Raw genomic sequence first — 27,732 nt, forward strand, 5'->3', positions numbered from 1 at the left:
CCCCGGAAGTGATGCAGGAGGCTGAGCCCGAGTGGGCGCTCTGGTCGCTGAGGAGAGCTGGTGGCGGAGAGGAGGGTAAGCGAATTGGACCCTCTCTCTTCCCGTCCGGGTCTCGGGGTTGGGCCAACCGAATGCCCCGTTCGCCACCATTCCCCCCTCCCCCCTTCTTCCCTCTCTCTCTCCCCTCAGCAACGGCCACCTTTCTGGGAGGAGTGAGGGGGGGTCCTTTGGGGAGCCCCCAGCTGAGAGAAGGAGGAGGGAGGGGGCTCTTTTGAGGAGGGGGGGAAGGTTCCTTCTGAGGGGAGGTTTTTTTTTTTTTGAGGGAGCAGGAGAGACCTTGGGGGGGGGGAACCTCCCCTCAGGACATGGAAGGGACCCCCACCCAACGGTGAGGCATGTGAGTATCCCCCCCCCCTCACACGACCCAGGAATTGGGGAGGGGGCTTTCCTCCCCCTCTTCCTCACCATGGGCTCTCTTTGCAGACCCTCCTGACCCTCCTGGGGCTTGTGATGGCTTCGTGGTCGTCTGGAAAGGACCGCTGAGGTGAGTTCGGTTGGTGTGGAGGTGGGGGGAGGGGGTCCTTGGCCATTTGGGGGGCGAGGGGGGAGAGAGAGACCCTCTTGCGGTCATGTTGCCCTTGCCCTGTGTTTCTCCCGCTTCCCCCCACCCCCGCCTCTGGGAGAGGTAAGTGCCCAAGGCCGAGACGGTTGGCTTTAGGCCAGCGCTGGACTTTCTAGGGCCATCCTGGGAGCGGTTCCAGCCCATCATCATAAGCAGAGAAGGGCGTCCCTTCAGCCTGCTTTGAAAACCGGGTTATGGGATTCTGCCTTTTTCTGCATTAATCCATTGAGTGACCAGATGGCTCTCAGTCACCCTGGGAGTTAAAAAGTGTCTGACTATCTTATATCTCTCTCTGTGTTAAATTATATCTATCTATCTATCTATCTATCTATCTATCTATCTATCTATCTATCTATCTATCTATCTATCTATCTATCTATCTATCTGCTATCTCTTTCTCTCTGCACATATCCTTCTCAGTCTTTCTCAATATGTCTATATCTGACATCTATCTATCTCGTCTGTCTATCATCTGTTTATCTATGTCTGTCTCTATATCTATGTCTGTCTGTCTATCTATCTATCTATCTATCTATCTATCTATCTATCTATCTATCTAATCTATTTTATTTTCTCTCTCTCTCCATATCTCTCTCTGTCTCTATCTATCTTCTCTCCCCCTCCCCTCTCTCTGTACATATCTTTCTCAGTCAATCTATATCTGTCATCTATCTATCTTCTATCTATCTATCTATCTATCTATCTATCATCTATCTATCTATCTATCATCTATATCATCTATCTGTTTATCTGTCTCTATATGTCTGTTTATCTATTAATCTAATCTATTTTATTTCTCTCTCTACATATCTTTCTCAGTATATCTATCTATCTATCTATCTATCTATCTATCTATCTATCTATCTATCTATCATTTACTTTGGTGCATTGTGCAAATGAAATTGGGGAGTTATAAGTAGGTTGTGCATGTGTATTTATGGTTTGGGAATGGGAGGGATTGGAAGCAAAGGGGGCATCAGTGGGATAAGAATCACCTCATTGTCACAAACAGATTGCATCCTGGTGAGATTTGAGCTGACTGTGCCTGCCTTCCTTGGCAGGGCGGGGACTGGTTAACCTGGTTGATCCTCAGGGACTTTTGCGGATTGCTGAATCCTCTGGGGAACTAGAGAGTGATCCTGACAACATCCTGGTCTCATTGTGGCACTTTTGAGCTGAGAAGAGTTGTTGAAGCTTTCACTCTGGAGAGCTGTTTCTGGTGAGCCCAGATTGAAGGCAAATGAATTGACTGATGACTTAAGGCACAGAAGTATGAATTTTGCAACACATCTGACTGGGTCTCAAGGTCCACTTATGTGTAGCTCTGATGCCAGCAATGAGAATTTATTTCTCCATTATTGTTGTGTCTTAAGTGAACTGCCCAGCAGAGCTTTCTCAACTACGGGAGAGATAAATTTGAGGCAGAACTGACTAAATTAATAGGTTTGGGAAGACCTTTGCCTACAAATCCCTTGTATGTGCTTTAAATTAGGGCCTGTTGAATTATGGAGGTGCCACCTCGTCAGAGTTTATGAAATCCCTTTGAGTTATATTATTATGGCCTCAGGAAGTAGACGATACTTGTCCTGATGCTTTTTTAGACTTTTGTCCTTAGTTGCTCTAATTGGATAGATCTCAGGAAGGGCCAGTAGCTGCTGCACATCATCTTGGAACAGGTGGTAAGATAGAAATTTGTTTGGGAGAGAGCTTCCTTGGATCTTGAAATTTCCGGTAATTATCATTAAGTTGCAAGTTTTGGTCATACATACTAGATAAGAGTGTGGCCTTTGAATTGCTGGGGATATCTTAGAAATAAATTGGACTTGAAAGAAATTAATTATCCAGATCTCCTGGCTTGGATGTAACGGTATAAAAGTCCTAGTTATTCTGAGCGGTGGCTTCACCGGGGGGAAAAGTGGGGGGATTCCTTGGTGGTATTTACCACCATTGATCATGGGATATTGCGGGAGTGCTGGAGCTTAATGAGCTAATTATTTTTAAAAGTTCTGTGTTACAGTAGCTTCAATTCTTTAGGGAATTGTAGTGGAAAATTTCTGCTTGACTCGCATTCATGATCACGTTGTAAAAAAAAACAACCACTAGTGTTGTTTTTGTCTTATTCTTCTATGTCTGTGTTGGAAATGACAAAACAACAGCCATTAAAGCAGCGATCCCCAACCTTTTTGGTACCAGAGATCAGTTTCGTAGCAGACAGTTTTTCCACAGACCGGGGTAGGAGCGGAGGGAAGAGCTCACAATTTGTGCACACACAGTTTTGCTTGCCTACCACTCACCTCCAGTTGTGTAGCCTGGATGGGTCCTGGCTGAGGAATTCTGGGAGTTGAAGTCCACAAGCCTTAAAAGTTGCCAAGGTTGGAGACCCCTGCATTAAAGTACTAGACAGTCTTTCTGTACATCATATGTTAGTCTGTAAAATCCTTCATGGCTGAATGTCTGGAGATTCTCAGTCAACCAGGTCATGGTTGACTTCAAGGAGAAACAAAGTCCAGTTGCCTTTTTGTTTTTGGTGGGGGAAGCATCTTTGTGGGACTTTTGTGGCTTAGCACCCAAATACTGAAAATGTTGCCTTTCTCAATGGCAGCTAGCCTGGGCACCAAGATCAGCTGGGGAGGCCCCTTGCTTATGGCCCCACGGATAGGTTCAGTCCACAGTATGATGGCCGGAGTAGGTAGGGCCTGTGTAATTCTTTTGTAAAATGGGAGGGATGACCTAGAAGAAGAGTTAATCGTAACCACTTTGAAGGGAGAAGAAAGGCAAATCTCATTTCTCCCTCCTTACAGCCCCTATATAGTTGGACTTCAATGCCCATCATCCTTAGCCAGCATGGCTATGGTGTCTGGGAAATAACGGGGATCTAACAAGGTCTAGAGGGACGTGGTAGCTCAGTGGCTAAGACTCTGAGCTTGTTGATCAGAATGCTCGGCAGTTTGGCGGTTCGAATCCCTAGCACCGTGTAACGGAGTGAGCTCCCGTGACTTTTCCCAGCTTCTGCCAACCTAGCAGTTCGAAAGCATGTAAAAATGCAAGTAGAAAAATAGGGACCCCCTTTGGTGGGAAGGGAACAGCGTTCCGTGCGCCTTTGGTGTTGAGTCATGCTGGCCACATGACCATGGAGACGTCTTTGGACAGTGCTGGCTCATTGGCTTTGAAACAGAGTTGAGCACCGCCCCCTAGAGTTGGGAATGATTAGCACATATGTGCAAGGGGAACCTTTACTTTTAGAGCTGCCATTTAATATATGATGATGATGATGATCATAATCATGATGTTATGTGTTCAGTTGCATCCGACTCTTGGTAATTTTATGGGCCAGGTCTCCACATCTTCCAATCTTGCCTTATTTCTTTGAGTTGTTCCCTGCTCTGGCTGGTATCCTTTAGGTAAAATGTAAAGAATGTTCTTACTTGAGATCTGACCCTTTCTTATGCATATATTGAATGGACATTTTTCCTTCTCATCCTCTACACAAGCATTAATGAATATTGTACTCTTGACTCAACAGAAAACAAGGAAATCACATTTTTTGTTCTGGTGGAGAGACCACTAAGATTCCCCACCCCCACCCCTCCTACCTCCACTTCCCTCTGGGTTATGCCTTTCTCTTCCTACCGGTCAAACTCTAGTTTCTTTCCCCCATCTTTTGAAAGCCAATTTAAGGGATGCCAGAAGAGCTTCCATATCCAAAGGCAGCAGTACTAGCATTGACTATTATTTGCATCCTGCAGTTCATAATGAGGAGCAGATGTTGCATCAGGGGAACCTTTAATTTGAATAAGCAGGGCTGTTGCTCTTGTGGCCTTGAGGATCGCTCCATTCAGGGAGGAAGGAGAACGGTGGCCTTCCAGATGTTGCTAGACAACCTGTTTTGCCATGGCCTATTTTAAATGGGGCTTTGGGATGTTGGAGTTCAGCAGGATCTAGGAACTGGGATTCCCCACCCCTGGCAGCTGCTATGCTCATGTTTTAAGCATTGTTGTGGATACGATGGGAAAACAAATGGGGAATTCCCTCTCCATGCGCTTCTGGGTGGATAGCATGATCTTTCATTAGAGGTAGTCCTCAACATACGATTATTATTGCGCTCAAGTGTTTTGTTACCACATTTTACGACCTTTCTTGCCACAGTTGTTAAGTGAATTGCAGTTGATATATTCGTAAACTAGTTGTTAAATGAATCTGGCTTCCCTGTGGAGTTTGCTTATCAGAAGGTCGCAAAGGGGGGATCACTGCCACCGTCGTAAATATGAGTCAGTTGCCAAGCAGCCGAATTTTTATCACAGTTCTGTAACAAATCGTGTGAAAAACGGCTGTGTCACTTTTCCCAGTGCCGTTGTAACTTTGAACCGTCACTAAACAAACGGTCATAAGTCAAAGACGGCCTGTATAGAGCCTGCCACCTTTGGATCGATTCATAGGATAACTGGTAAAAATCTGTGGCCTCTCCTCCCCACCCTCTTTTTTTTCAGAATTCTCTGGAAAAACATGCAAATCAGATGCAACATTCCAACGTAGCTTGCTTTTCCAGTCATTATTTATATTCTCTTCCTATCTGAAGGGTGTGGAAGCCACATTTAAAATAAAAAAAGAAAGAGAGCACAACACCCTGCCCCCAAGAGGCCCTGGTGTTGATGGGAGTAGTGAATTCAGAGGTGTTTTTGTGCAGTGATTGTTTTGTTTTGTGCAGTGGCTGCTCTCTCTCTCTATACAACACAATTGTTTGCGAAATCCTGGCTTTTTAGCTTGAAAGTTAGGGCCAGGCTGAGTCCAGTGGTCTTTCCCAGAACGTTCTCCATTTAACCTTCCAATTTCCAGACGTCCTTCGTCAGCAATTGAGTTTAAAACATGCTTGGGATAAACACATGCCACCATTCGAAATTAAAAAAAAAATCTCAAAGGGCAGGCTTGATGGATCACAGGGACATTTTTTTAATGCCATCAGTTTTCCATGTTTCGAAATATCTTCCACTCCATTTCCGTTTGTTCTTTTTAAGCCACAAAACCTATTGGAACCATACCTAAGAATTTCCTTTGACCATGAAGTTATCAAGTACACCCAATCCTTAGGAGGGGAAAAAAAATTTACGAGCTGATTAGTTGAAAAAACAATTTTGGGACGTTCTAAAAACAACATTGTGAAGTCTTTGGTTCAAGTTAATTTCTGGTGGCAGAGAAGTTTTCTTTTAATGTGAAATGGGCAACAATTGCAGCAAGTGGTGGTTAAGCAAATATTAATGGAAAGATATTTTCTCCTGCAGCTGGCATTGTGGAAAAAACAAAACAATATTTGCACTCTTTGGGTAGTTTTGCTGAAACAATGGATGCTCTGTCTTTCCCAGTATGGCTCTGGACTCCAGTGGAGGATTGTCCCTTAAATTCTTGAAATACACTTGCGAACCACAGATTTCCTCTGGAAAAAAAAATTCCTGGAAGCTTTCTGTTCTTCCTCCTTGATCCTTTAAAAGTCAGGCTGCTCCATCTGTCAGGGAGATCTAAGTACAGGCAGTCCTCCGGCTAAAACTACAATCGAGCCCAATATTTATGTCACTAAGTGAAACATTTGTTCAGTGACTTTTGCCCCTTGCCACAGCTGTTAAGTGAATCATTGCATTTCTTAAAAGTTAGCAACAGAGCTGTTAAGCGAAGTCCATGCGGGAGCTTGACAGAAGGTCGCAAAAGTGGATCCCATCACATACACACGCACACACATGGGACACTGTGACCGCCATAAAGATGAGTCAGTTGCCAAGCATCCGAATTTTGATCACAAAATTCGGACGCTTGGCAACTGACTCGCAGCTGATCACAGCTGGAAGGGGAAGCATGGGAGAGTTTGAATTATAGCATTCTAGAGAAAACGTGCACAAATATTTCAAATAACAGAATTGGACAGGACCTTGGAGGTCTTCTAATCCAACCTCCCGCTCACGCAGGAAACCCTCTACCATCTCAGACAAATGGTTGTCCCATCCCTTCTTAAAAACCACCAGTGATGGGGCACCCACAACATATAGAGAGAGGCAAGCCATTCCACTGATTAACAGATCTGGGATTATAGACTAAAAGAATTGGAAAGGACTTTGGGAGGTCTTGAAGTCCAATCCCCTGCTCAAGCAGGAAACTCTATACCCAGGATGGCGAACCTATGGTACCTGGAGCCATTTGTCAGGGCATGCCTCCTGAAGGCTCCGGAGGACTAAAAACAGCCCTTGGAGCAAACCGGAAGTCACCGGGGTCATTTTTTGCCCTCCGGAGGCTTCAGGGAAGCCTCCTGAAGGTCCCTGAAGGCTCCAGGGGACTAAAAACAGCCCTAGGAGCAAACTGGAAGTCACTTCCAGTTTGCTCGTAGGGTCGTTTTTTGCCCTTCGGAGGCTACAGAGAAGCCTCCTGAAGGTCCCTGAAGCCTCCGGGGGTGGGGTGCGGGAGGCTGTTTTCCCCCTCCCCAGGCTCCTATAAAGCCTCTGGAGCCTGGGGAGGGCGAAAAAAGCTTGCAAAAATGCAGGGGGAGTACCTGTCAAGTGTACATACGCACTGAGGGGTGTGTGTCTTGCATTGCATTATGGGTGCGGCATGCCCGTGCACGCCTCCCTTGTGCTCCCCCCCTTATGGCCCGCGAGCCAGAAAAGGTTCGCCGTCACTGCTCTATACTATATCAGTAAAATAGTTGTCCAATCTCTTCTTGAAAGCCTCCAGTGATGGAGCACCCACAACTTCTGGAGGCAAGTGGTTCCGCTGATTAATTCTTCTCACTGTCAGGAAATTTCTCCTTATCTATAGGTTGCTCCTCTCCTTGATTAGTTTCCCTCCGTTGCTTCTTGCCCTGCCTTCTGGTGCCTTGGAGAAGAGCTTGACTTCCTTCTCTTTGTGGCAACCCCTGAGAGATTGGAACAGCCTTGGTCCTTCATTTCATTAAAGTAGACAGGCAAAGGCTCCAAAGACACCCTGAGCTGCTTCTTTATGGCAACCCATTCTGATACTGCCATGTTGAGGTGTGGAGCAAGGAGAACTGAGGATGAAAAGTTTAATTGAGATTAATTTGAATGTGAATGGAATTAAATTGGATAGGTCCGACTTCTGGATAGAGACGTATCAACGACTCATTGAGTTAATAATAGAATTAGGGAGGAAAAGCACATAGTCCCTGTATGCGCGCTCTTTTGCAACATTATACAACAGAGATAAGGGCCCAAACACTTGAGATCACAATGACATTGCTTTGTTTGGCTACGTTTTGATGAATGCAACCTACCACGCAGGGATCACCCATTGTTTTTAAGTCTTAATCTATAGTTTACATACCTCTTGTCAGGATTTATACAGCAAGCTAAGCGAAAGCCAAGCGAATCCCATTACGGGGTTGCAGCCCAGAAAACAACAGCAGAGTTTTTATAGCATTGTGCTAAAAGGTGTGTCCGATGCTTCCTTAAGCATTTTTGGAGGAGGCAAGTCTTCCAAAGCCAGCTGAAACCACAACCTGCAAATTAACATAGCTGTTGGAAAAAGGTTACTTTGAAGGTGCAAAGCTACCTATGATTCTGCTCTTCTTTACAACAGGATAGAATTCTTTATTGGCCAACAACACTCGTAGTAATAGGATACTAAAGCAACCAACATTTATCATAATAGAATACTAAAAGCATAAATCAACAATAGCAATAGCAGTTAGACTTATATACTGCTTCATAGGGCTTTCAGCCCTCTCTAAGCGGTTTACAGAGTCAGCATATTGCCCCCACAGTCTGGGTCCTCATTTTACCCACTTCGGAAGGATGGAAGGCTGAGTCAACCTTGAGCCGGTGAGATTTGAACTGCCGAACTGCAGCTAACAGTCAGCTGAAGTGGCTGCAGTACTGCACTCTAACCACTGCGCCACCTCGGCTCTAACAAACTGAGTCATAAGAAGCTAAGGACATAGAAGGACAGGTGAGAAGGATAATAAATAATATAGCCAAATTAGGTGGCTTAAGGGACCCAGTGGCTCAGTGGTTAAGACGCTGAGCTTGTCGATCAGAAAGGTCGGCGGTTTGAATCCCTAGTGCTGTGCCACGGAGTGAGCTCCCACTACTTGTCCCAGCTTCTGCCAACCTAGCAGTTCGAAAGTACATAAAAATGCAAGTAGAAAAATAGGAACCACCTTTAGTGGGAAGGGAACAGCGTTCTGTGCTCCTTCGGCATTGAGTCATGCCGGCCACATGACCACGGAGACGTCTTCGGACAGCGCTGGCTTTTTGGCTTTGCAACGGAGATGAGCACCACCCCGTAGAGTCGGGAACAACTAGCACATATGTGCGAAAGGAACCTTTACCTTACTAGGTGGTTTGACATCCCAGGGCATAAACACTATTATGGGAATGAGTTGTTTATCAGAGTGATACAGCATTGGAGGGGGGGCTTACAACATTGTTTTAGAGAAGGTCCTTGGCTTCTCTGCATTTTCCATTTCGACATGGGCTCCAGCAATAATTTCTTTTTAAAAAAACCATGACACTGAGCAGGCTTTTAAGAATGCAGTGGTAAACATTCTTATTATGACATTTAGTCTTGGCTCCAGATTTGGAGAACATTTGCGTTTAAACTTGGGTTATTGGTTTCCCTCTCGTGTTCCAGGACAAGTGTTGTAGATTTTCTGGAGAATGCGAACTGGAAAACTTCCCAGATTGTTTTGGGCATTTAAAAAAAAAAAAAGCAACACCAAATTTTTAAAGTTTAACCTTAGAATGGCTTGATTGGTGTAGTGATTCATAATTTCATACAGGAAATTATCATTCTTTGGCATTGTTAAAATACAGGAGTTCCCTTTAGCGACTTCTGACAAGGAAAAGTCATTGGGGAAGCCGGATTCATTTAACAATCGGGTTACTCATTTAACAACTGCAGTGATTCACAGATGTGACAGGAAAAGTCAAAACACAGCAAAATTCACCTAGCAACAGAAATCTGGGGCTCCGTTGTGGGCGTAAGAACTACCTGAATTATACACCTTCCTCCAATTTTACAGTTGTTGCTGGCAGGAAATATTTGCAACGTTCCCTCCTGGAAAACCTTTTGCGGAAAATTTCCCCACCCTGTGTCCGTCAGTGATAGCAGCTCGGGGTCGATGCATCTTTTGGGAGCCAACCTTCTAAAGCAAACAATAAATGCTGATTTTTTCCTGGGATGTTCTTGCCGTTTTTGTAGACCTTGTGACAACAGATTGCCCCCTGCTTTTTTCTGCTGGAGGATTTTCCAGGAATATATTGTTTGGATCTGAAACAGGATAGAGGGTAGAACTGAGTAAACTTGCTGAATATGTAGGTAGTCCTCCACTTATGACCACAACCGAGCCCCCAAATTTATGTTGCTAAGAAAGGCACTGCTCTTTCATGTCCTGGCTGCTCTTTAGAAGGCCGGATCCTGAAGAGGAAACTCACAGACTTTGGCCACCTAATGAGAAGGAAGGACTCTCTGGAGAAGAACCTCATGCTGGGAACGATGGAGGGCAGAAGAAGAAGGGGACGGCAGAGAAGGAGGTGGCTGCAGTGGTGGGATTCAATTTTTTTTACTACTGGTTTTGTGGGTGTGGCTTGGTGGGCGTGGCAGGGGAAGGTTCCTGCAAAATCCCCATCTGCAATGGGAAGGAGAGCGACACCCTGCCAACATCACCCTGCCAACAAAAGTGTGTCTAGTCAAGGCTGTGGTTTCCCCAGTTGCAATGGATGGGATGGCTGTGAAGGTTGGACCATAAGGAAGGCTGAGCGCCAAAGAATGGAGGCCTTTGAACTCTGGTGCTGGAGAAGACTCCTGCATTGAGTCCCTTGGACTGCAAGGCCATCCAACCGGTCAGTCCCAGGAGATCAACCCTGTCTGCTCTTGAGAAGGCCAGATCCTGAAGAGGAAACTCAAATACTTTGGCTACCTGATGAGAAGGAAGAAGGACTCCCTGGAGAAGAGCCTCATGCTGGGAACAATGGAGGGCAAAAGAAGAAGGGGACGGCAGAGAAGGAGGTGGCTGGACAGAGACACAGAAACAGTCAGCGTGAGCCTGAATGGACTCCAGAGGATGGTAGAGGACAGGAAGGCCTGGAGGAACATTGTCCATGGGGTTGCGATGGGTCGGACACGACTTCTCAACTAACAACAACAAGAAAGGTACTTGTTAAGTGAGCTGTGCCCCATTTTACAGCCTTTTTGGCCACAGCTGTAAAGCCAGTCGCTGCCATTGTTAACTGAATCATGTGGTCATTAAGCAAATCTGGCTTCCTTCCTTGACTTTGTCAGAAGCCAGCTGGGAAGGTCACAAATGGTGATTGCTTGACCCCAGGACAGGAGAGCCGTCATAAATACACAAATTTTGATCGCGTGACCATGGGGATGCTGCAAGCGTCGTGTGAAAACCAGTCATACGTCCCTTTTTCCAGTGCCCTTGTAAATTCGAACAGTCACTAAACGAATGGTTGTAAGTCAGGGACTACCTGTATAGTGCCTTCCTCTGTGCAGCTTGAACAAAACAGTTTGTCTTAATTTTTCATTTATTGCTGTTATTAGTTGCAAAGTCGTGTCCAACCCATCACAACCCCATGGACAATGTTCCTCCAGGCCTTCCTGTCCTCTGTCATCCTCTGGGTCCATTGAAGCTCACGCCGACTGCTTCAGTGACTCCATCCAGCCACCTCCTTCTCTGTCGTCCCCTTCTTCTTTTGCCCTCCATCTTTCCCAGCATGAGGCTCTTCTCCAGAGAGTCCTTCCTTCTCATTAGGTGGCCAAAGTCTTTGGAAAGAGGGGAATAATAATAATAACAGCAGCAGCAACAACAACAACAATAATAATAATGGCACTTGGTTGATATCTAGGACGCTGGCAGCAACCCACATCAACCATTCATGTTTAATGAATAAAAATAATTAAGTTTATTGATATCTCTGTTCGTGGAGATGCCAGAGTCGAAGAAAAAGAACAGAAAAAATAATGAAATATCACAACCTGGCAATCGAAACTACACGGCTATGGATGAAGCATGTGACAGTGATACCCATGGTCATCAGGGCACTTGGCACCATGTCCAAGAATTTTACAAGATACATCAACAAATTGCAGCTTCCTGCAATTACACCAGCGGAACTGCAAAAAACTGCGCTACTCGGAACATCTTATTTCATCTTCAGAATCTGGCCTTCTAAAGAGCAGTCAGGGTTGATCTCTAGGACTGACCGGTTGGATGGCCTTGCAGGGATTCGCAGGAGTCTTCTCCAGCACCAGAGTTCAAAGGCCTCCATTCTTTGGCGCTCAGCCTTCCTTATGGTCCAACCTTCACAGCCATCCATTGCAACTGGGAAACCCCCAGTTTTCATTTATACAATACAACAAAGAAGAGAAGTTGGATGAAATGGACAGATTATAATGGTCTTGGCTGCAGTTGGTGTAATAGAAAAAGGGAAGTTTCTGAATTATCGTTGAGTTTTTTGGGTACTCTATTACTAAAAGCAGATCTCTGCCAAATTCGTGTAGAAAACCCCATGTTGTACTTCTGCAGTGTTTGAATTGGGAAATTCCTCTCTTTCTGCACTGAAAAAACTCAGCCTGGTGCTTTTTTTTTAAAAAAAGGCATTTCAGTTGTCTAACACTCTGCAATCTGGCTACCCAAATCTTCTTAATAATTAAAAAAAACTTTACTCCTTTCGGATAACTGTGCGGCAATAATCCTGCTTTTTCATTTCCACCTCTTAGGATGAAGATATGTTTTAATGGTATCTTTTCTCTCTTTTTGAAAGGGGCCGATAGCAGAGTCTCTTTGTGGCTATCGGGCGCCTTGCTGTGTCTTAATTAGGTGCCTGTGGTAGCTTATTTCTTCCCATGATTAAAACCAATGGTAATTGCATGGTAACCCGTATCGGTTTCTGTCTTCAGTGGGTAGCGAGAGACAAAACCACAATTGTCCATTTGTAATTGCACCCATCAATTTGCGGGATGCTCTGGAGCTGAGATTGGAACACCTGTGGGATGCGATGGGCACTCTCGCGAACAGTCTTGATGGCCACTAAAGGTCCCTGCCAACCCCATGAAGGCTGAAATGACATTTGTCGTGTCCAGGGGTCTGCAATCCCCTTTTGTTACCTTCTGACAATGAAAAGTCAATGGGGAAGCCAGATTCCTTCCTTCCTTCCTTCCTTCCCTCCCTCCTTTCTTCCTTCCTTCCCTCCCTCCTTCCTTCCTTCTTTTTTCTTTCTTTCTTTCTTTCTTCCTTCCTTCCTTTCTCTTTCCTTCCTTCTTTCCTTCCTTTTTTCTTTCTCCTTCCTTCCTCCTTCTTTCTTTCCTTCCTTCCTTCCTTCCTTCCTTCCTTCCTTCCTTCCTTCCTTCCTTCCTCCGTCCATTCATCCATCTGTCTGTCTGTCTATATCTATCTATCTATCTATCTATCTATCTATCTATCTATCTATCTATCTATCTATCTATCTATCTATCTATCTATCTATCTATCTATCTATCTATCTATCTATCTATCTATGCCACAGAGAATGTTTTCCCCGTCTTTGTCAGGAGTGATTTTTCAGATTTCTCACAACAATAAAGAGAATGAGGGTTTTAAAATCAGCTGCTGAGCTTCCAGGCTAAACCATGAACACAGGTAGTCCTCAACCTACGACCACAATTAAGCCCAAAATATATGTCATTAAGTGGGAAATTTGTTAAGTGAGTTTTGCCCCCTTTCACGACTTTTCTCGCCACATTTGTTAAGCGATTCACTGCAGTTGTTCAGTTAGTGACACTGTTGTTAAGTGAATCTGGCTTCCCCATGGACTTTGCTTTTTGGAAGGTCGCAAAAGGGAGAATCACGTGACCCTGGGACAGAAAGCATCATCTACAATCCAACGTACCTGGAGACTTCAGCTCCCAGGATTCCCCTCCCCCCAATGACTGTGCTGGCTGTGGAATTCTTGGAACCGGAGTGCAAATATTTGGAGGGCTCCTCCAATTAAGAAAGGCTTATTTTACGAACCATAAAATATTATCTCCTTCTGTGCCTTAATCTGGGTTCAGTCACACCTTGCACTTATGCAGCAGGAAACCTGCAGAGATGCTGAAAATGATCGCTGGGTCGTCAAAACTCAAACGCTTAACCAAACGAAAGCTTAAAAAATCCTCCACTATGGAAACCCATTGTCTTTTTTTTTTGAGAGAGAGAGAGGAAGTAGCTGTACGGTCAACTAATTTTACTACCGTATTAGGAATGTTCACCTTAGCTTCAAGGCAAGGAAGTCTTCCTCCCCTTATTTCCCTGCAATCCTTTCAAGCCGACCCCTTTTATTTCGTTGCCAGAAGTCGCATGACATCCATTTGTGGCGTGAGTTGAGTTTTTTCCTTAAAAAAAAAAAAGGCATCGTTCCTCAGCATTGTTGACAAGATTGTGCTTTTTGCAGTGGGTGCCACCAAAGCAGATAGTCCATCTGTTTCTCCATCTGAGTCTCCTCCAGTTGCTTAGGTTTTCTTGGTTTTGGCTAGGAAAAAAAGAAGGAGTGAGCGAGTGGGTGTTAAGGAAGGCTTGACTGGGATTTGATTGCTTGCTTCTTCTTCTTCTTTTTTTGTCATATTACTGTTAGTAGGAGTTGTTGAGTGGCTTATAGCAATAGCAATAGCAGTTAGACTTATATACCGCTTCATAGGGCTTTCAGCCCTCTCTAAGCGGTTTACAGAGTCGGCATATTGCCCCCACAGTCTGGGTCCTCATTTCACCCACCTCGGAAGGATGGAAGGCTGAGTCAACCTTGAGCCGGTGAGATTTGAACAGCCGAACTGCAGAACTGCAGTCAGCTGAAGTAGCCTGCAGTGCTGCATTTAACCACTGCGCCATCTCGGCTCCTAGTGGTGATGATGCTCACTTCCTACTTGGGATGGTTGAAGGTTCACTCACTCCTAGATAGCGCAGATGTTTCTCTCTTAAGGTGCAGGGGGAAAAAATCTGCTGTGAACTTCATGTAGGCGTCAGGAAGAGCATCTGGCCAGTAAATGCTCAAGCTTCATCCAGTTGTCCCAAATCTACAGGGCCGTACAAAAAAAACCCAGTTAATGTGAGTGTTATTTATATCAAGTCTCTTATGAAAAGGGTGTATTTTCTCAAGCAGTCTGTAGAAATGAGTCACATTGAAATTATTTTAATAATAAACAGAAATGACGAGCAACAACATTGCATGATGTGGTTGTATGGCTTGGATATAGGGACCGAAAGGTGGAGTTATATTAAATATAACACTTAATATATATGTATAAGTACAAATATACATATATGTACCAAAACAGACACAAGAAAACATGCCCTTATTTAATCTCAGGCTAGTCAACGTCGACCTGAAACTGAGTGTTACAATTATCTAAGAGATGAACCATGATCAGAATTCAGTTGCCTGACAACTGACTCATATTTATGACATTTGCAGTGTCCCAGGGTCACGTGATCTGCTTTTGTGACCACCTGACCAGCAAAGTCCATGAAGAAGCCAGATTCACTTAGCAACCGGGTGACTAATTTAACAACAGCCGTGATTCACTGAACAAATGCGGCAAGAAAAGTCATAAAATGGGCCAACATTCACATTAGCAGCCAAAATTTTGGGCTCCGTTGTGGTCATGAGGACTAGCTATAATATCCGTTAGCTTTCCTTAATTGCTCATCTTTATGTATCACCGATGTCTCTAGTTCCACTTAGGGGTCATTATGCTTTCATTGGTTTTAATAAGACGCAGTGGCTAAGACGCTGAGCTTATCGATCAGAAAGTTAGGTGGTTCGAATCCCTAGCACCACGTAACGGAGTGAGCTCCCATGACTTGTCCCAGCTTCTGCCAACCTGGCAGTTTGAAAGCACATTAAAAATGCAAGTAGAAAAATAGGGACCACCTTTGGTGGGAAGGTTAACAGCATTCCGTGCGCCTTTGGCGTTGAGTCATGCCGGCCACATGACACGGAGACGTCTTCGGACAGCGCTGGCTCTTCGGCTTTAAAACAGAGTTGAGCACCGCCCCCTAGAGTCGGGAACGACTAGCACATATGTGTGAGGGGAACCTTTACCTTTTTAAAAAATGTTTTCTGCAAGCACAGGTTCTTCCTTTTAAAGCAGTCCCAAACTTTTCTGGCGCCAGGGACCAATTTTGGAAGAAAAATTGTCTTCCGTGGACGGAGAGGGGATGGTTTCACATGTGAGCATGCTGACGGGTACCGGTCCATGGCCCGGAGGTTGTGGAACCCTATTCTAAAACGTGAATACAGGGGAGAAATTTTTTCTATGTAAGGTTAGGGTTGGGATTTATTATGCCCTAGTGCTGTGATGGGGAATCTATGGCACGTATGCCAGAGGTGGCATGCAGAGCCCTCTCTGTGGGCACGTACGCCATCACCAGTTGTTCTGGTTTCTGACGTGCACAGGCATGTCAGCCGGCTGGTCTTTGTGGGAGTTGGAGGACCCAAAAATGGCTTGAAAAACAGCCCAAAACAGCCTGTTTTGGGGCCATTTTCAGGCCGTTCTCAGGCCATTTTTGGAAAATAGCCTGAAAACAGACCGAAAACTAGCCAAAACTGACCAAAAACCAGGCATCTGTGCGCCAACCAGCTGATCTTCAGGTTTCAGGTGCACATACATGCATGCGCATGCACGTGTGTTCCAGTTTGGGCACTCTGTGCCGAAAAGGTTCGCCATCAGTGCCCTAATGTTTACTCATCGTTAGTAGGTGTGGAAATGAAAAAGCAATTAGAGAGGCACCTCCGAGAGCAGGAGTGTAGTAGCTCTTTTACTCCCTCACCAAGGGACACAAGTGTTGTTATTCTTAACAGTGTTTGTCCCCCCCAGTTGCAACCTCAATTGTTTTTGCACTTCGTTAGTTCGTACAGTGAAGGTGTGAGGACATAACACAACTAACCGTTTTTTCACAGTTACAACCGTTCCAGTAACCCTCGTGGTCATGCGATCAAATTTCAGATGGTTGGCAACCGGTTCATAGTTATGACCATAGCTGTATCCCGATCCCCTTTTGCGACCTTCTAACGAGCAAAGTCTGTGGGGAAACCAGGTTCAAAATGCCCAGGTCACCTATTCGCTTAACAACCTGGGCAAGAAATGTCGCCAATGTCGGGAGGGAAAACTCACTTAACAAACGTCTCACTTAGCAACAGAAACGTTTGGGCTCCATTTTGGCCGTACGTCGAGGACTACCCGTCACGCTGTTCAACGAATCAGCAACATAGGGAAGATAAGGAAGGTGTGAAGGAGCAAACTCAAAGGCTGTTGAGGTTTTTGTCTTCATGACTTTCGCATATTTGTGGAAAGGAAATTTGTCGGGAAGTTAAGGACTTTACCAGCTTCTGCAGTAGGAATTTCTACAGCTATTGGGGAGGCCGATGAGAACGTTGGAAAAAGTCACATCTGTTTCTCTCTCTTGCGCATGAGGACTCTAGACCGTCTCTCCAGATGTTGTTTTTCCAATGACAAGATTTCCACCTAGTAGGGATAAAATTGTACCACAGACGATGCTCTTTAATCAGGCGTCACCAACCTGTCGGACCTCAGGGACCACTAAATTCATAATTTCAAATCCCGTGGACCACTAATATGAATTAGTGATGGGATGGGGTCCTTCAGGCACTAAGCTTGGCTACCTGTTAGCGGAGAGAAGCGCCTGGGGTCCACCCTTGGTTTGCTGTCCATTGCAGCTAGGAATCTAGAATACGGCCAAGAATGAATGTTTGTCTTGTAGCCAGCACGGGCTGCTAGATCGCCCGCTGCAAACTCAGTCTCTCGAGGGCTGAAGTTTTGCGCACTGCTCACTGAAGCGCCTGGGCTCCCAGGGAGGGAAGGGCTGAAGCTACTAAACAGGCAGCCAAGCTAAGTGCCTGAAGGACCCCATCCCGGGAGCAATTGCTTTGGTGGGCCGTATCCGGCCCAGGGTCCGTAGTTTGAGGATTCCTGTGTCAGGTTTCATTTAGTGCAATATTTTAAAAAAATGCAAAAATGGAAAGATTTTTCTGTGGACCCCCAAAATGTTTTCGCGGCCCACCAGTTGGTTTCCCCTGCTTTAAATAGTGACTTCTTGGCTAACCTTGCCTGGACTAGAAAAATTAACCAGGAAAGGGTTAGTACAGATCGACTATGCAACCACGATAGGACCAGAATTTCCACCCCTTTACAATAAGGTTATTAAATGAGTCACACCTGATTTTAGAACCATTTTGCTACTGCAGTTGTTAAGTGAATCGCTGAGTCATTAAGAGATTCCAGCATCCCTCATTGGCTTGGCTTGTCAGAAGCCAGCTGGGAAGGTTGCAAACGGCAGTTGCGCAAAGTGGGATACAACTGTTCCCCAGTATGGCTGGCTGGGGAATTCTGGGAGTTGAAGTCCGCGATTCTTAAAAGTTGCCAAGGCTGGACATCCCCGCTTGTAGAAGGTTTAGGGGATTGGAGAGATGAAAGTAGAAGGGAGGAAAAGAGTAGGAAAGAGAGGAGGAGTGGAAAGAGGAGAAGGAAAGAGGAAGGGGAAGTAGAGAAGAGAGGGATGGTAGAGGGAAGAAAGGAGGTTGCGCGAACGTGGGATACCGCAACCGTTCCCCAGTATGGCTGGCTGGGGAATTCTGGGAGTTGTGGTCCACAGAGGACTTAAAGTCACCAAGGTTGAGAAACAGTGGCCTAGACAGTCACTTGTATGAGATGGTATATTGGTTCTCCTGGTTGAGCAGGGGGCTGGACTAGAAGACCCCCAAGGTCCCTTCTAGCTCTATTCTATTGTAAACATTTTCTGATTTACGCACCCAAATATTGTGGCCGATTGCAAGAAGAAGAATTCCCGTGAAGCTTTCACTGTCAAAAAATGAAGGAGAAAATATAGGTGAATGTCACAGGGAAACCTCCAATCATTCCCTTAGACCAGTGGTCTCCAACCTTGGCAACTTTAAGACCTGTGGACTTCAACTCCCAGAGTTCCTCAGCCAGCTTTGCTCCACAGGTCTTAAAGTTGCCAAGGTTGGAGACCACTGCCTTAGACTGTTGCTGGCTTCTTTTTATTTTTGGAGTTCAATTTTTTACAAGTCTGGACTTGTCTGCTTTGCATGCTGAAGTCCTTCAGATGAACAGCCATGAGTCACTGGGGCTTGAACCTTCCCCAGCTGGCTTGCAGTTTCTCTTCCTCTTCTCTTTCTAGGCAACAAACTTTTGTTGTTGTTGTTGGGACAGTCCTCGAACCAAAGACTGCATCTCACTCCCAAACATATTTCCATGGCTATTGGGCTGGAGCGCAGGGAGTCCTCAACTTACAACACTTCTCTTAGTGGCCGCTCAATGTTACGACGTTCAGCAAAGAAAAAAGAGGACCATTTTTCACCCTTACGACCATTGCAGCCTCCCCAAGGTCACGCTTGGCAGCTGTCTCCGCTTAATGATGGTTGCAGTCTCCTGGGATCATGTGATTCCCCTTTTGCGACCTTCTGGCAAGTGAAGTCAAACAGGGAAACCAGGTTCACTTAACGACCGGGTTACTAATTTAACAACTGAAGGGGTTCAGTTGTTAATAGAGTCGAGGTGGTGCAGTGGTTAGAGTGCTGTACTGCAGCCACTTCAGCTGACTGTTATCTGCAGTTCAGCTGTTCAAATCTCACCGGCTAGGGTTGACTCAGCCTTCCATCCTTCCGAGGTGGGTAAAATGAGGACCCGGATTGTTGTTGGGGGCGATATACTGACTCTGTAAACCGCTTAGAGAGGGCTGAAAGCCCTATGAAGCGGTATATAAGTCGAACTGCTATTGCTATAATTAACCAACGTGACACAAAAGGCCGTAAAATGGGGCAAAACTCACAGAATAAATTTCTCACTTAACAACATACATTTTGGGCTCAACAGTGGTCGTAAGATGAGGACTACCTGTACATATAATTACATATAAGGACCCAGATTGTTGGGGGCAAGATGCTGACTCTATAAACCTCTTAGAGAGGCCAGTATAGTAATAGTTATGGTTATAGTATAGTAATGGTATGGTAATAGTGTAGTTATAGTATAATATAGTATAGTATAGCCTTTATTGTCCTTGTACGAAATAAATACAACAAAATTGGTTTTAGCCTCACTGCTGCAATTCATGGCAACAAATGCAAACAAAAAATATTCAAAAGAATAACGCCAATGCAAGTAATTAGGGGAAAAAGAAAAACTAGTCATATTTTCCCACGGGTGCGTGAAGTGATTGTGGTTGTGTTTAAGAGTCTAAAGCATTGTGAAGCGGTATATAAGTCTAAGGGCTATTGCTATAAATGTGGAACACAGTGGTGGCGAGGGGTGAATGACAAGTGCCAAGAAAATGAGATAGAGTTCCGCTTCCCCACCAAAACGTCGAGCCCCCGTCTTCTCCACAGATCAAATTACATTCCAGCAATGTTATGTAACCTCTAAGTTGGTCCAGGTTGGCTACCAAAACACTCTAATTCAGGGGTGTCCAACCTTGGCGCTGTTAAGACGTGTGGACTTCAACTCCCAGAATGCCTCAGCCAGCATGGCCCCCCTGCTCTAACGCAACTCGGTCTCTGCTAACAAATGAACAAGTTATGATTGCAATAGTGTTGATGGTCCTTCAAATATAGCTGAACTCCTTTTTTGCTGCCAGCCTCTTTAGACGTGGCTACTGGTTGTTGTTGCTGCTGCTGTTGTTGTTGAATGCATGCCATTGCTAGAATTTTTTTCCTCCTTTGCTTACTGAGTCCTTTTATTTTTGTTTCCACAGCCATCCAAAAGGCGCCGATTCCCTTGGGAGAAGAGTCGGCCTAAATGGTGCGATGCCTTCCTGGGCTTTGGAGGATATCGTGTAAGTCGTGTTTTGGTTTTTTTTTGGCACATTCAAGTAAGTCGGACTAGTCCGTCGTACAGGGATGGCTGCCTCCAGTTTTGGGCCAGGCTAGCTGTGGATGATGGAAGTCGGATGGGGAGCTGCAGAGGATGTCCATATCTTGCTATCGTTGGAAGAAATAGGAACTCTCGGAAATTAAAGTGAGCCCCTCTAACGTCAGTTTTTCATGTTCATCTCAATAACATAAAGACAGCTGATCCCTTTAGGTAACATCATCAGAGTGCTCTGATGATGTTACCTAGTTGGGTAATGAAATGTCTCTAAGAAAACAACAAAGCTTGGTGTTGTGGGCCACCAGCAAAGCTGGCCGCAGATTCGGACAGTGAGAAAGTTGCGGAGGAAGATGGGCCAGTCCTGGAGTCTGGGGAAGGCTCTGAGGAGGGCTCTGTGTCGGAGGCAGAGAGGGGGCCAGGGCCGTATGCCGGTTATCAGCTGCCTTCGGAGTCAGGCATCAGTGAGGCAGAATAACAGCTGGAGCATGTTCCCAGTGTGCACATGCGCAGAGTTGCCAGACGAAGGGAACAGCTAAAGAACAGGGGTCAACTTGGGAGTAAGGCCACAGGTGGACAATGAGTGGCCCCTTCCAGAGGGAATAAAAGGGGAGCGAAAGGGGAGTGGAGTTTGCAGGAGACCATTAGTTCACTTCATTGGTTTGTGACTCTCCGAGACTCCTTGCCAGGTTTTGCAGATATCAGCCTAGCAGCTCTCCAAGCCAGATTAAGGTCTGTGACTGTAAATCCTCCCTTGAAAGACTTTGCTGGATGTGAATGAGCAGAATGCAGAGTCAATTAATAAAAGAGGTTTTCGTGGGGACCAGGAGTTGGATTCAGGCTCTCGGGAAGCCTCAGTCAGAACTCTTCGAGAGCACCAAGGACCTCACAGTCGTCGTCCTCCTCCTCCTCCTCCCCCCACACTCTTTCCTAGCACTGATGATGTCACCTAGTTGGATAATGAAACATCTACGGGAAAACAACCATCTCAGAGAACACCAAGGAGCCCACATTCTTCCTCTTTCTCCACCACTCCACAAACCTCATTCCTTTTTAGCATTGATGACGTTACCTAGTTTGGGCAGTGAAATGTCTGCAAGGAAACAACTAAGCGCAAGAGGAGCATAATAAATATTATGAAGAATAAATATTCTTTATGGAGACTCATCCCTGGTGGTGGTGGGGATGATATTCCCAGAAAAGGCCCTCCTCTGGGAAGCTGCCAGAGGACATTCCCTAGTGGATGGGGCCTGGCGCGTGCCTCTTCAGTTGGGTCTCACATGACGGGTAGATAGAACCAGACAGAGACAGCCCCAGGCCATGAATCCATGCTTTGTGAAGCTATAGGGCACAGTTAATACTTGAATTATGGGCACCTTCCTCATTGTATCTATTCTCTTCCCCAACCACAAAGCACGTAAGTGAAACCCAGCTGGATTAGGCTCTGTTTAATCCATTGTCTTCCCACAACAGCCAGCTAGATGCCTCTGGGAAGCGCACGAGGCAGGGTAGGAGCGCACCAGGGGCCTCCTCCCACCCCCACCCCCCTACTCCTGTTCCCTAGCAACTAGTATTGAGAGAGATGCTGCTCCTGATACCAAGAAAGCACATCGCCATTGTGAACTAGTAGCTATTGATAGGCTGCGTTGTCCGTGTCAATCTCGGCTCCCTTTTAAAGCCACGACCCGTTCGGTGGCGGCTTAGCTTGTCACTCAGCCTCGCTAGCCCCCGGCTGGCTGCTTGCAATTCCCGGAATGTCAGCCAGCAGAACTTCCTGGAAGCTTTTCCGATACGCCCTCGACACCTGCAGAGAGAAATTAAAGTGTCTCTTCTGGCAGGGCTGAGTTTTAAAGCTGTCCCAAAGGTGGTTTTTTTGTTTTTTGTTTTCCCCAAGAGGCAGCTGGACTTTCTGGTTTGTTTCGGATGACGTTTCGCTTCTCATCCAAGAAGCTTCTTCAGCGCTCAGATTTTGCTTCTCGGAGTGCTGAAGAAGCTTCTTGGGCGAGAAGCAAAAGGTGCCGGTTGCCAAGGGCCCAAATTTGGACCGCATGACCCTGGGGATGCCGTAACAGTCGTAAGTTCAAGGACTGATTGTATTTTCAGTGCTGTTGTAACTTCAAAGGTCAATTATATCCCTAATCTAGACACACATTTATAATATTTTTAGAGTATAATATTTTAACACTTAATTCCCACAGCACTGTCTCTTTTCTCATCTTCCTGCTATGTTCTCCTGTTGGTTTTTTATGGTTTATCAATTGTTCTTTGTGACTTACGATTAATGATTGTAACTATGCTAATGACCTAGGACTAACCACTTGTTGCTTGTATGTACACTGTGAGCTTACGCACCAGAGACAAATTCCTAATAATTCTCTATTCTATTCTATTCTGTTCATTCCATTCTCTATTCTACTCTACTTCTATTATTTCTATTTCTAATTTCATTCTATTCTACTCTACTCTGCTTCTATTATTCCTAATTTCATTCTATTCTATTTCTATTATTTCTATTTCTAATTCTATTCTATTTCTTTCTCTTTCTATTCTCTTTCTTTCTCTTTCTATTCTATTCCATTCCCATTCCCATTCTAGATTTCATATTTAATACTTGTATGTGTGTGTGTGTGTGTGTGTGTGTGTGTGTGTGTGTGTGTGTGTGTGTGTATATTTATATTTATATTTAAAGTCACAACCCCTGGTATGCCCCAATTATGGGAGGAAGCTAACTGCTTCCATTCTCTGTCCATCGGCTCGTCACAAGAGACCATCCAGACAGAAAGCCCAATATTTTACTGTTGCCTTTTGTTACATTTGTGTAGTATTTGTGCTGATAAATAAAGGGAGACTAGTATAGTCTATAAATAGCTTGAAATAGATCTATACTAGTCTCCCTTTATTTATTTATCAGCACAAATACTACACACACACACACACAAACATACATGCATGCATACATACATACATACATACATATATATATATCTTTTTAAATCAAAATGTGTTGAGAATGTGCCATGTGATAATATGAACGGATGCATGCCAAGGGATTAAACGAAGGATTGATCCTTTCTTCCCCTCTTCCACCTATCTTTCTCCAGGGTGGCCAATTCCCACTGAGAGCATGCAGAGGCCCAGGCAGCACCAGTGGGGCAGGCGTGTGACGGAGTGGGGGCTGCTCTAACCGCTGGGCACGCTACAATATGGGCCAGTGCGTCACCAAGTGCAAGAATCCTTCTTCCACTCTGGGTAGCAAAAATGGCGACCGGGAGGCCCACGGCAAAGCTCACGGGAAGCGGAGCACCAATCACAAGGAGGAGCTCAACCAGGTTGGCAGGAAACCCTCTGGCGATATCCTGGTCAACGGGACGAAGAAAGTGGAAGCGGCTATAGAATCCAACCCGCCTCCCACTTCCTCTGGAGATGCCCGCAAAGAGTCCGTCTCGGGCTCCGAGGAATCGTTCCTCCACAGAACTGAGGAATTGTTCAGGAGGTACAAGGACGAACGAGAAGACGCCATCTTGGAGGAAGGCATGGAGCGTTTTTGCAACGACCTCTGTGTTGACCCCACGGAATTCAAAGTGCTCGTGCTGGCTTGGAAATTCCAAGCGGCTACTATGTGCAAATTCACCCGGTAAGTCCTGGCGTTGCCATTCCGAAACCACGGGGCTGCCCGGTCTCTGGAGCCACCCCCCCATTTGAGAAAATGGAGGTCCCAAGGAGGAAAACGTGCGGTTAGCAATTTGAAGCTCGGTCATTGAGGCCACTTGGGGGTTTATCTGTGCCCTCAGGGTCAGATTTGCAAATGTGAGTGGGACCTCCTGGGAACTGTGGAAAGGATCTTTTTTTTCAAGAGGCAACTGGTTTTTCTTTGAAGACGTTTTGCTTCTCATCCAAGAAGCTTCTTCAGCTCTGAAGAATGGAAGGATTTATACTCCTTGCAGACAGCTGGTCCAAGGCGACACTGATGGAAAGACGGTGTTGAAACAAAGTGTTTTATTTTTTTCTTACATATTTTAACTTATTTTATAAACAAAGTGTTGTCCCGGTTTTTCCACTTTACATCTTACGTTATGCGTAGTTTATTTTACATCATATTTTCATTTCACACTTCAGTCATCTTATTTTCTTTCCATATTTTCCAGCTTAACTCTAATTTCTCTTAATATAGAAACAATATCATTATTGTTTATATATTATCTAGCTTAATGAAAAGTTTAGTTTAATGAAAAGAAGGACTAGGGGAGACATGATAGCAGTGTTCCAATATCTCAGGGGTTGCCCCAAAGAAGAGGGAGTCAAGCTAATCTCTTTTACCCCTGAAAAGCGTTCGGAGACTACAGCTAGTCCAGAATGCAGCCGCGCGAGCGATATTGGGTGTACCAAGATACACCCATATTACACCTATCCTCCGCGAGCTGCACTGGCTGCCAATTGGTCTCCGAACGCAATTCAAGGTGTTGGTCATTATCTTTAAAGCCCTATATGGCTCAGGACCAGCGTATTTGCGAGACCGCCTACTACCACATACCTCCCAACGGCCGATAAGATCCCACAGGGTGGGCCTCCTTAGGATGCCGTCAGCCGGACAGTGCCAGCTGGCGGGGCCTCGGAGAAGGGCCTTCTCTGTGGCTGCTCCGACTCTGTGGAATCAGCTGCCCCCAGAGGTCCGGACCTCACCCACCCTCATGGCCTTCAGAAAAGCTGTTAAGACCTGGCTGTTCCGGCAGGCCTGGGGCTGTTGACCTTATTATGTAGGGTCCAGCCCCAATTTGAACGTATGCGTATTGGAGAATTTTTAAATTTTTATTTCTATTTTTTGTTTGTGTTTTCTTGTCCTGTGTAAGCCGCCCGAAGTCCTCCGGGATTGGGCGGCCTATAAATCTAATAAATTAAATTAAATTAAGGCACCTGAGGGTAGAACAAGAAGCAATGGGTGGAAACTAATCAAGGAGAGAAGCAACTCAGAACTGAGGAGAAATTTCCTGACATTTGGAACAATTAATCAATGGAACAACTTGCCTCCAGAAGTTGTGAATGCCCCAACATTGGAAGTCTTTAAGAAGATGTTGGATAGCCATTTGTCTGAAACAGTGTTGGGTTTCCTGCCTAGGCAGGGGGTTGGACTAGAAGATCTCCAAGGTCCTTCCAACTCTGCTATTCTATTGTATTGTATTATTTGCCTCTCCAAGTTAATCGAATTTAACATTTCATTTCCATCCATTATTCTGTTTTACTATCAATAACATATATCCTCAAATTTAATTTTGTAAAGTAAACATTTCACTTAGTTAATTATCCACATTTAATAGTATTGATCTATTGCCCTCACATCATATTAGCTATATACCATTGGCAATATTTACCATATTTCATTCTATTCTACCAATAAATCCTTTTCCTTCTTTCCTCCTTTCAACCATTTTCTCTTAGTCTCTCAGGAACTTCACTTCTCTTCTATTCTCTTCTGTCCACCCATTCGCCTAGTTTTTCCTTTTTCTTGTTTTTCTAATTTCCATATTTTTTCTTCCCCGTCAGATGAAAAGACTGTGTTGTAAACAGGAGAGAGGGGGTGTCTTATCCCCCCCCCTTGTCGAGAGAGGACTCTTCACATTTAACACAGATGGGTTCTTTTACCCCTCTTTCAAACCAGTGGTCCTCTCTGTCCAGAACATGGACATTCTTCCCCATTCAGTCAGAACCGAGGAAGCTTCTTAGATGAGAAGTGAAACATCTCCAAGAGAGAGAAAACCACACAGAAAGCCCAGTTGCCTTTTGGTGGGGGGGTGGGGGTAAGGGGGGAAGCACCCTTGGGACAACCCTGATCTGGATGACTGAGACTCTCCAGAGGCATTGATTTGAACTATTGAAAATCCAATCTAAGTTGGTGCCTTCCCTCCTTTCCCCCCCCTCCCTTTACACTATATTCCCTCTTTTTCCCTTCCTCTCTTCTTACTTTTACATGTTTTTTTTTCCTTTGTCTTTTATACTTTGATAAACTACCGTATTTTTCGGAGTATAAGATGCGCTTTACCCCATCCCCTAAGAGTGTGGAAATGTTGGTGCGTCTTATGCACAGAATACAGCCATCTTTGGCCTCCTGAAGCCTGCTCCTGCATCCCGTTTTTGAGAAAAATGGGCCGTTTTTTAAAAAAAAAAATGGGGTTGTTTTTGCCTTGCCCCAGCCCTGCTGAAGCCTGCAGAGTGATGCTGGGGAAGGCAAAAACTTTTTTTTTCTTACTTCTTCGCAATCTTGGTGCGTCTTATACACCGGTGAATCTTACAGTCCGAAAAATATGGTCATTAGAAAGTTTTAATTGTGCAAATTCAAACCTAACCGGCACCTTCCCTCCCTGCCCCCAGGACGGAGTTTTTCGAGGGTTGCAAAGCAATAAACGCGGACACCATCGACGGGATTTGCGCCCGTTTCCCCAGCCTCTTGAACGAAGCGAAGCAGGAAGACAAATTCAAAGACCTCTACCGTTTCACGTTCCAGTTCGGCTTGGATTCCGACGAAGGCCAGAGGTCGCTCCACCGGGAAATAGCCATCGCCCTCTGGAAGCTGGTTTTCACGCAGAACAAGCCTCCCATCTTGGACCAGTGGTTACACTTCTTGACCGAGAACCCTTCGGGGATCAAGGGCATCTCGCGAGATACCTGGAACATGTTCCTTAATTTTACTCAGGTCATCGGGCCGGACCTCAGCAATTACAGCGAGGACGAGGCCTGGCCCAGTCTCTTCGACACTTTCGTGGAATGGGAAATGGAGCGGCGGAGGAAGGGGGAGGAAGAAGAGGGGGGTCCCACCCGCTTGGAGGATTTACAGACAGCGTCCCTGTGTACAGACCATCACGCGGCCTGACCGTTTCGACAGCGGCAATTGTTCCTCCCCTCCCCGCTCCCCCCTTCATGGCCCGTAAGCTCAGAACTCCTCTGGAATTTACAGACTTCTCCAGACTTTTTTTCTACTTTACACCTTTCTCTGCCTTGTATTTTGAAAGGGCTTTAAAATGCTGTATCCATATTTTAGGCACTTTCTTTCAAAAAATTGGGTTATTCCCCTTCCTTCTCTCCTTGAAATGTTTAATTCTTCCCTTCCCTTCCCTCCGGTTGAGAGTTAAATGATTTTTATTTCCAAATGGTTTTCAGGCTGGTATGCTTCTTTGCCACAGGTTACACAACTTTCAAAGGAAATTTATATATATATATATATGTATACAGTATACAGTATACTATATATATATATATATATA

General features: G+C 45.3%; 1 protein-coding gene across 4 annotated transcripts; it reads left to right on the forward strand.

Annotated features, from left to right (window-relative positions):
- The first annotated feature begins 10 nt into the window (after positions 1–10).
- Positions 11–27,709, forward strand: DCUN1D3 (defective in cullin neddylation 1 domain containing 3). Of its 4 annotated transcripts, none has more exons than XM_087729350.1 (5): positions 11–75; positions 484–544; positions 20,367–20,447; positions 23,581–24,113; positions 26,843–27,709. In XM_087729350.1, exons 4-5 carry the CDS (start codon positions 23,683–23,685, stop codon positions 27,339–27,341), a joined length of 930 nt encoding a protein of 309 aa, XP_087585476.1. In that variant the 5' UTR covers positions 11–75; positions 484–544; positions 20,367–20,447; positions 23,581–23,682; the 3' UTR covers positions 27,342–27,709. The 4 variants fall into 4 exon arrangements, with proteins under 4 accessions (XP_087585476.1, XP_087585478.1, XP_087585479.1 ...); XM_087729352.1 differs by lacking the exon at positions 11–75 and adding an exon at positions 310–397; XM_087729353.1 differs by lacking the exons at positions 11–75; positions 484–544 and adding an exon at positions 1,608–1,841.
- Positions 27,710–27,732: the final 23 nt, after the last annotated feature.

The sequence above is a fragment of the Thamnophis sirtalis genome, unplaced genomic scaffold, assembly GCF_051295495.1.
Source record: "Thamnophis sirtalis isolate CommonGarterSnake01/CBP01778 unplaced genomic scaffold, rThaSir2_p1.2 scaffold_14, whole genome shotgun sequence".
Taxonomy (NCBI): Eukaryota; Metazoa; Chordata; class Lepidosauria; order Squamata; family Natricidae; genus Thamnophis; species Thamnophis sirtalis.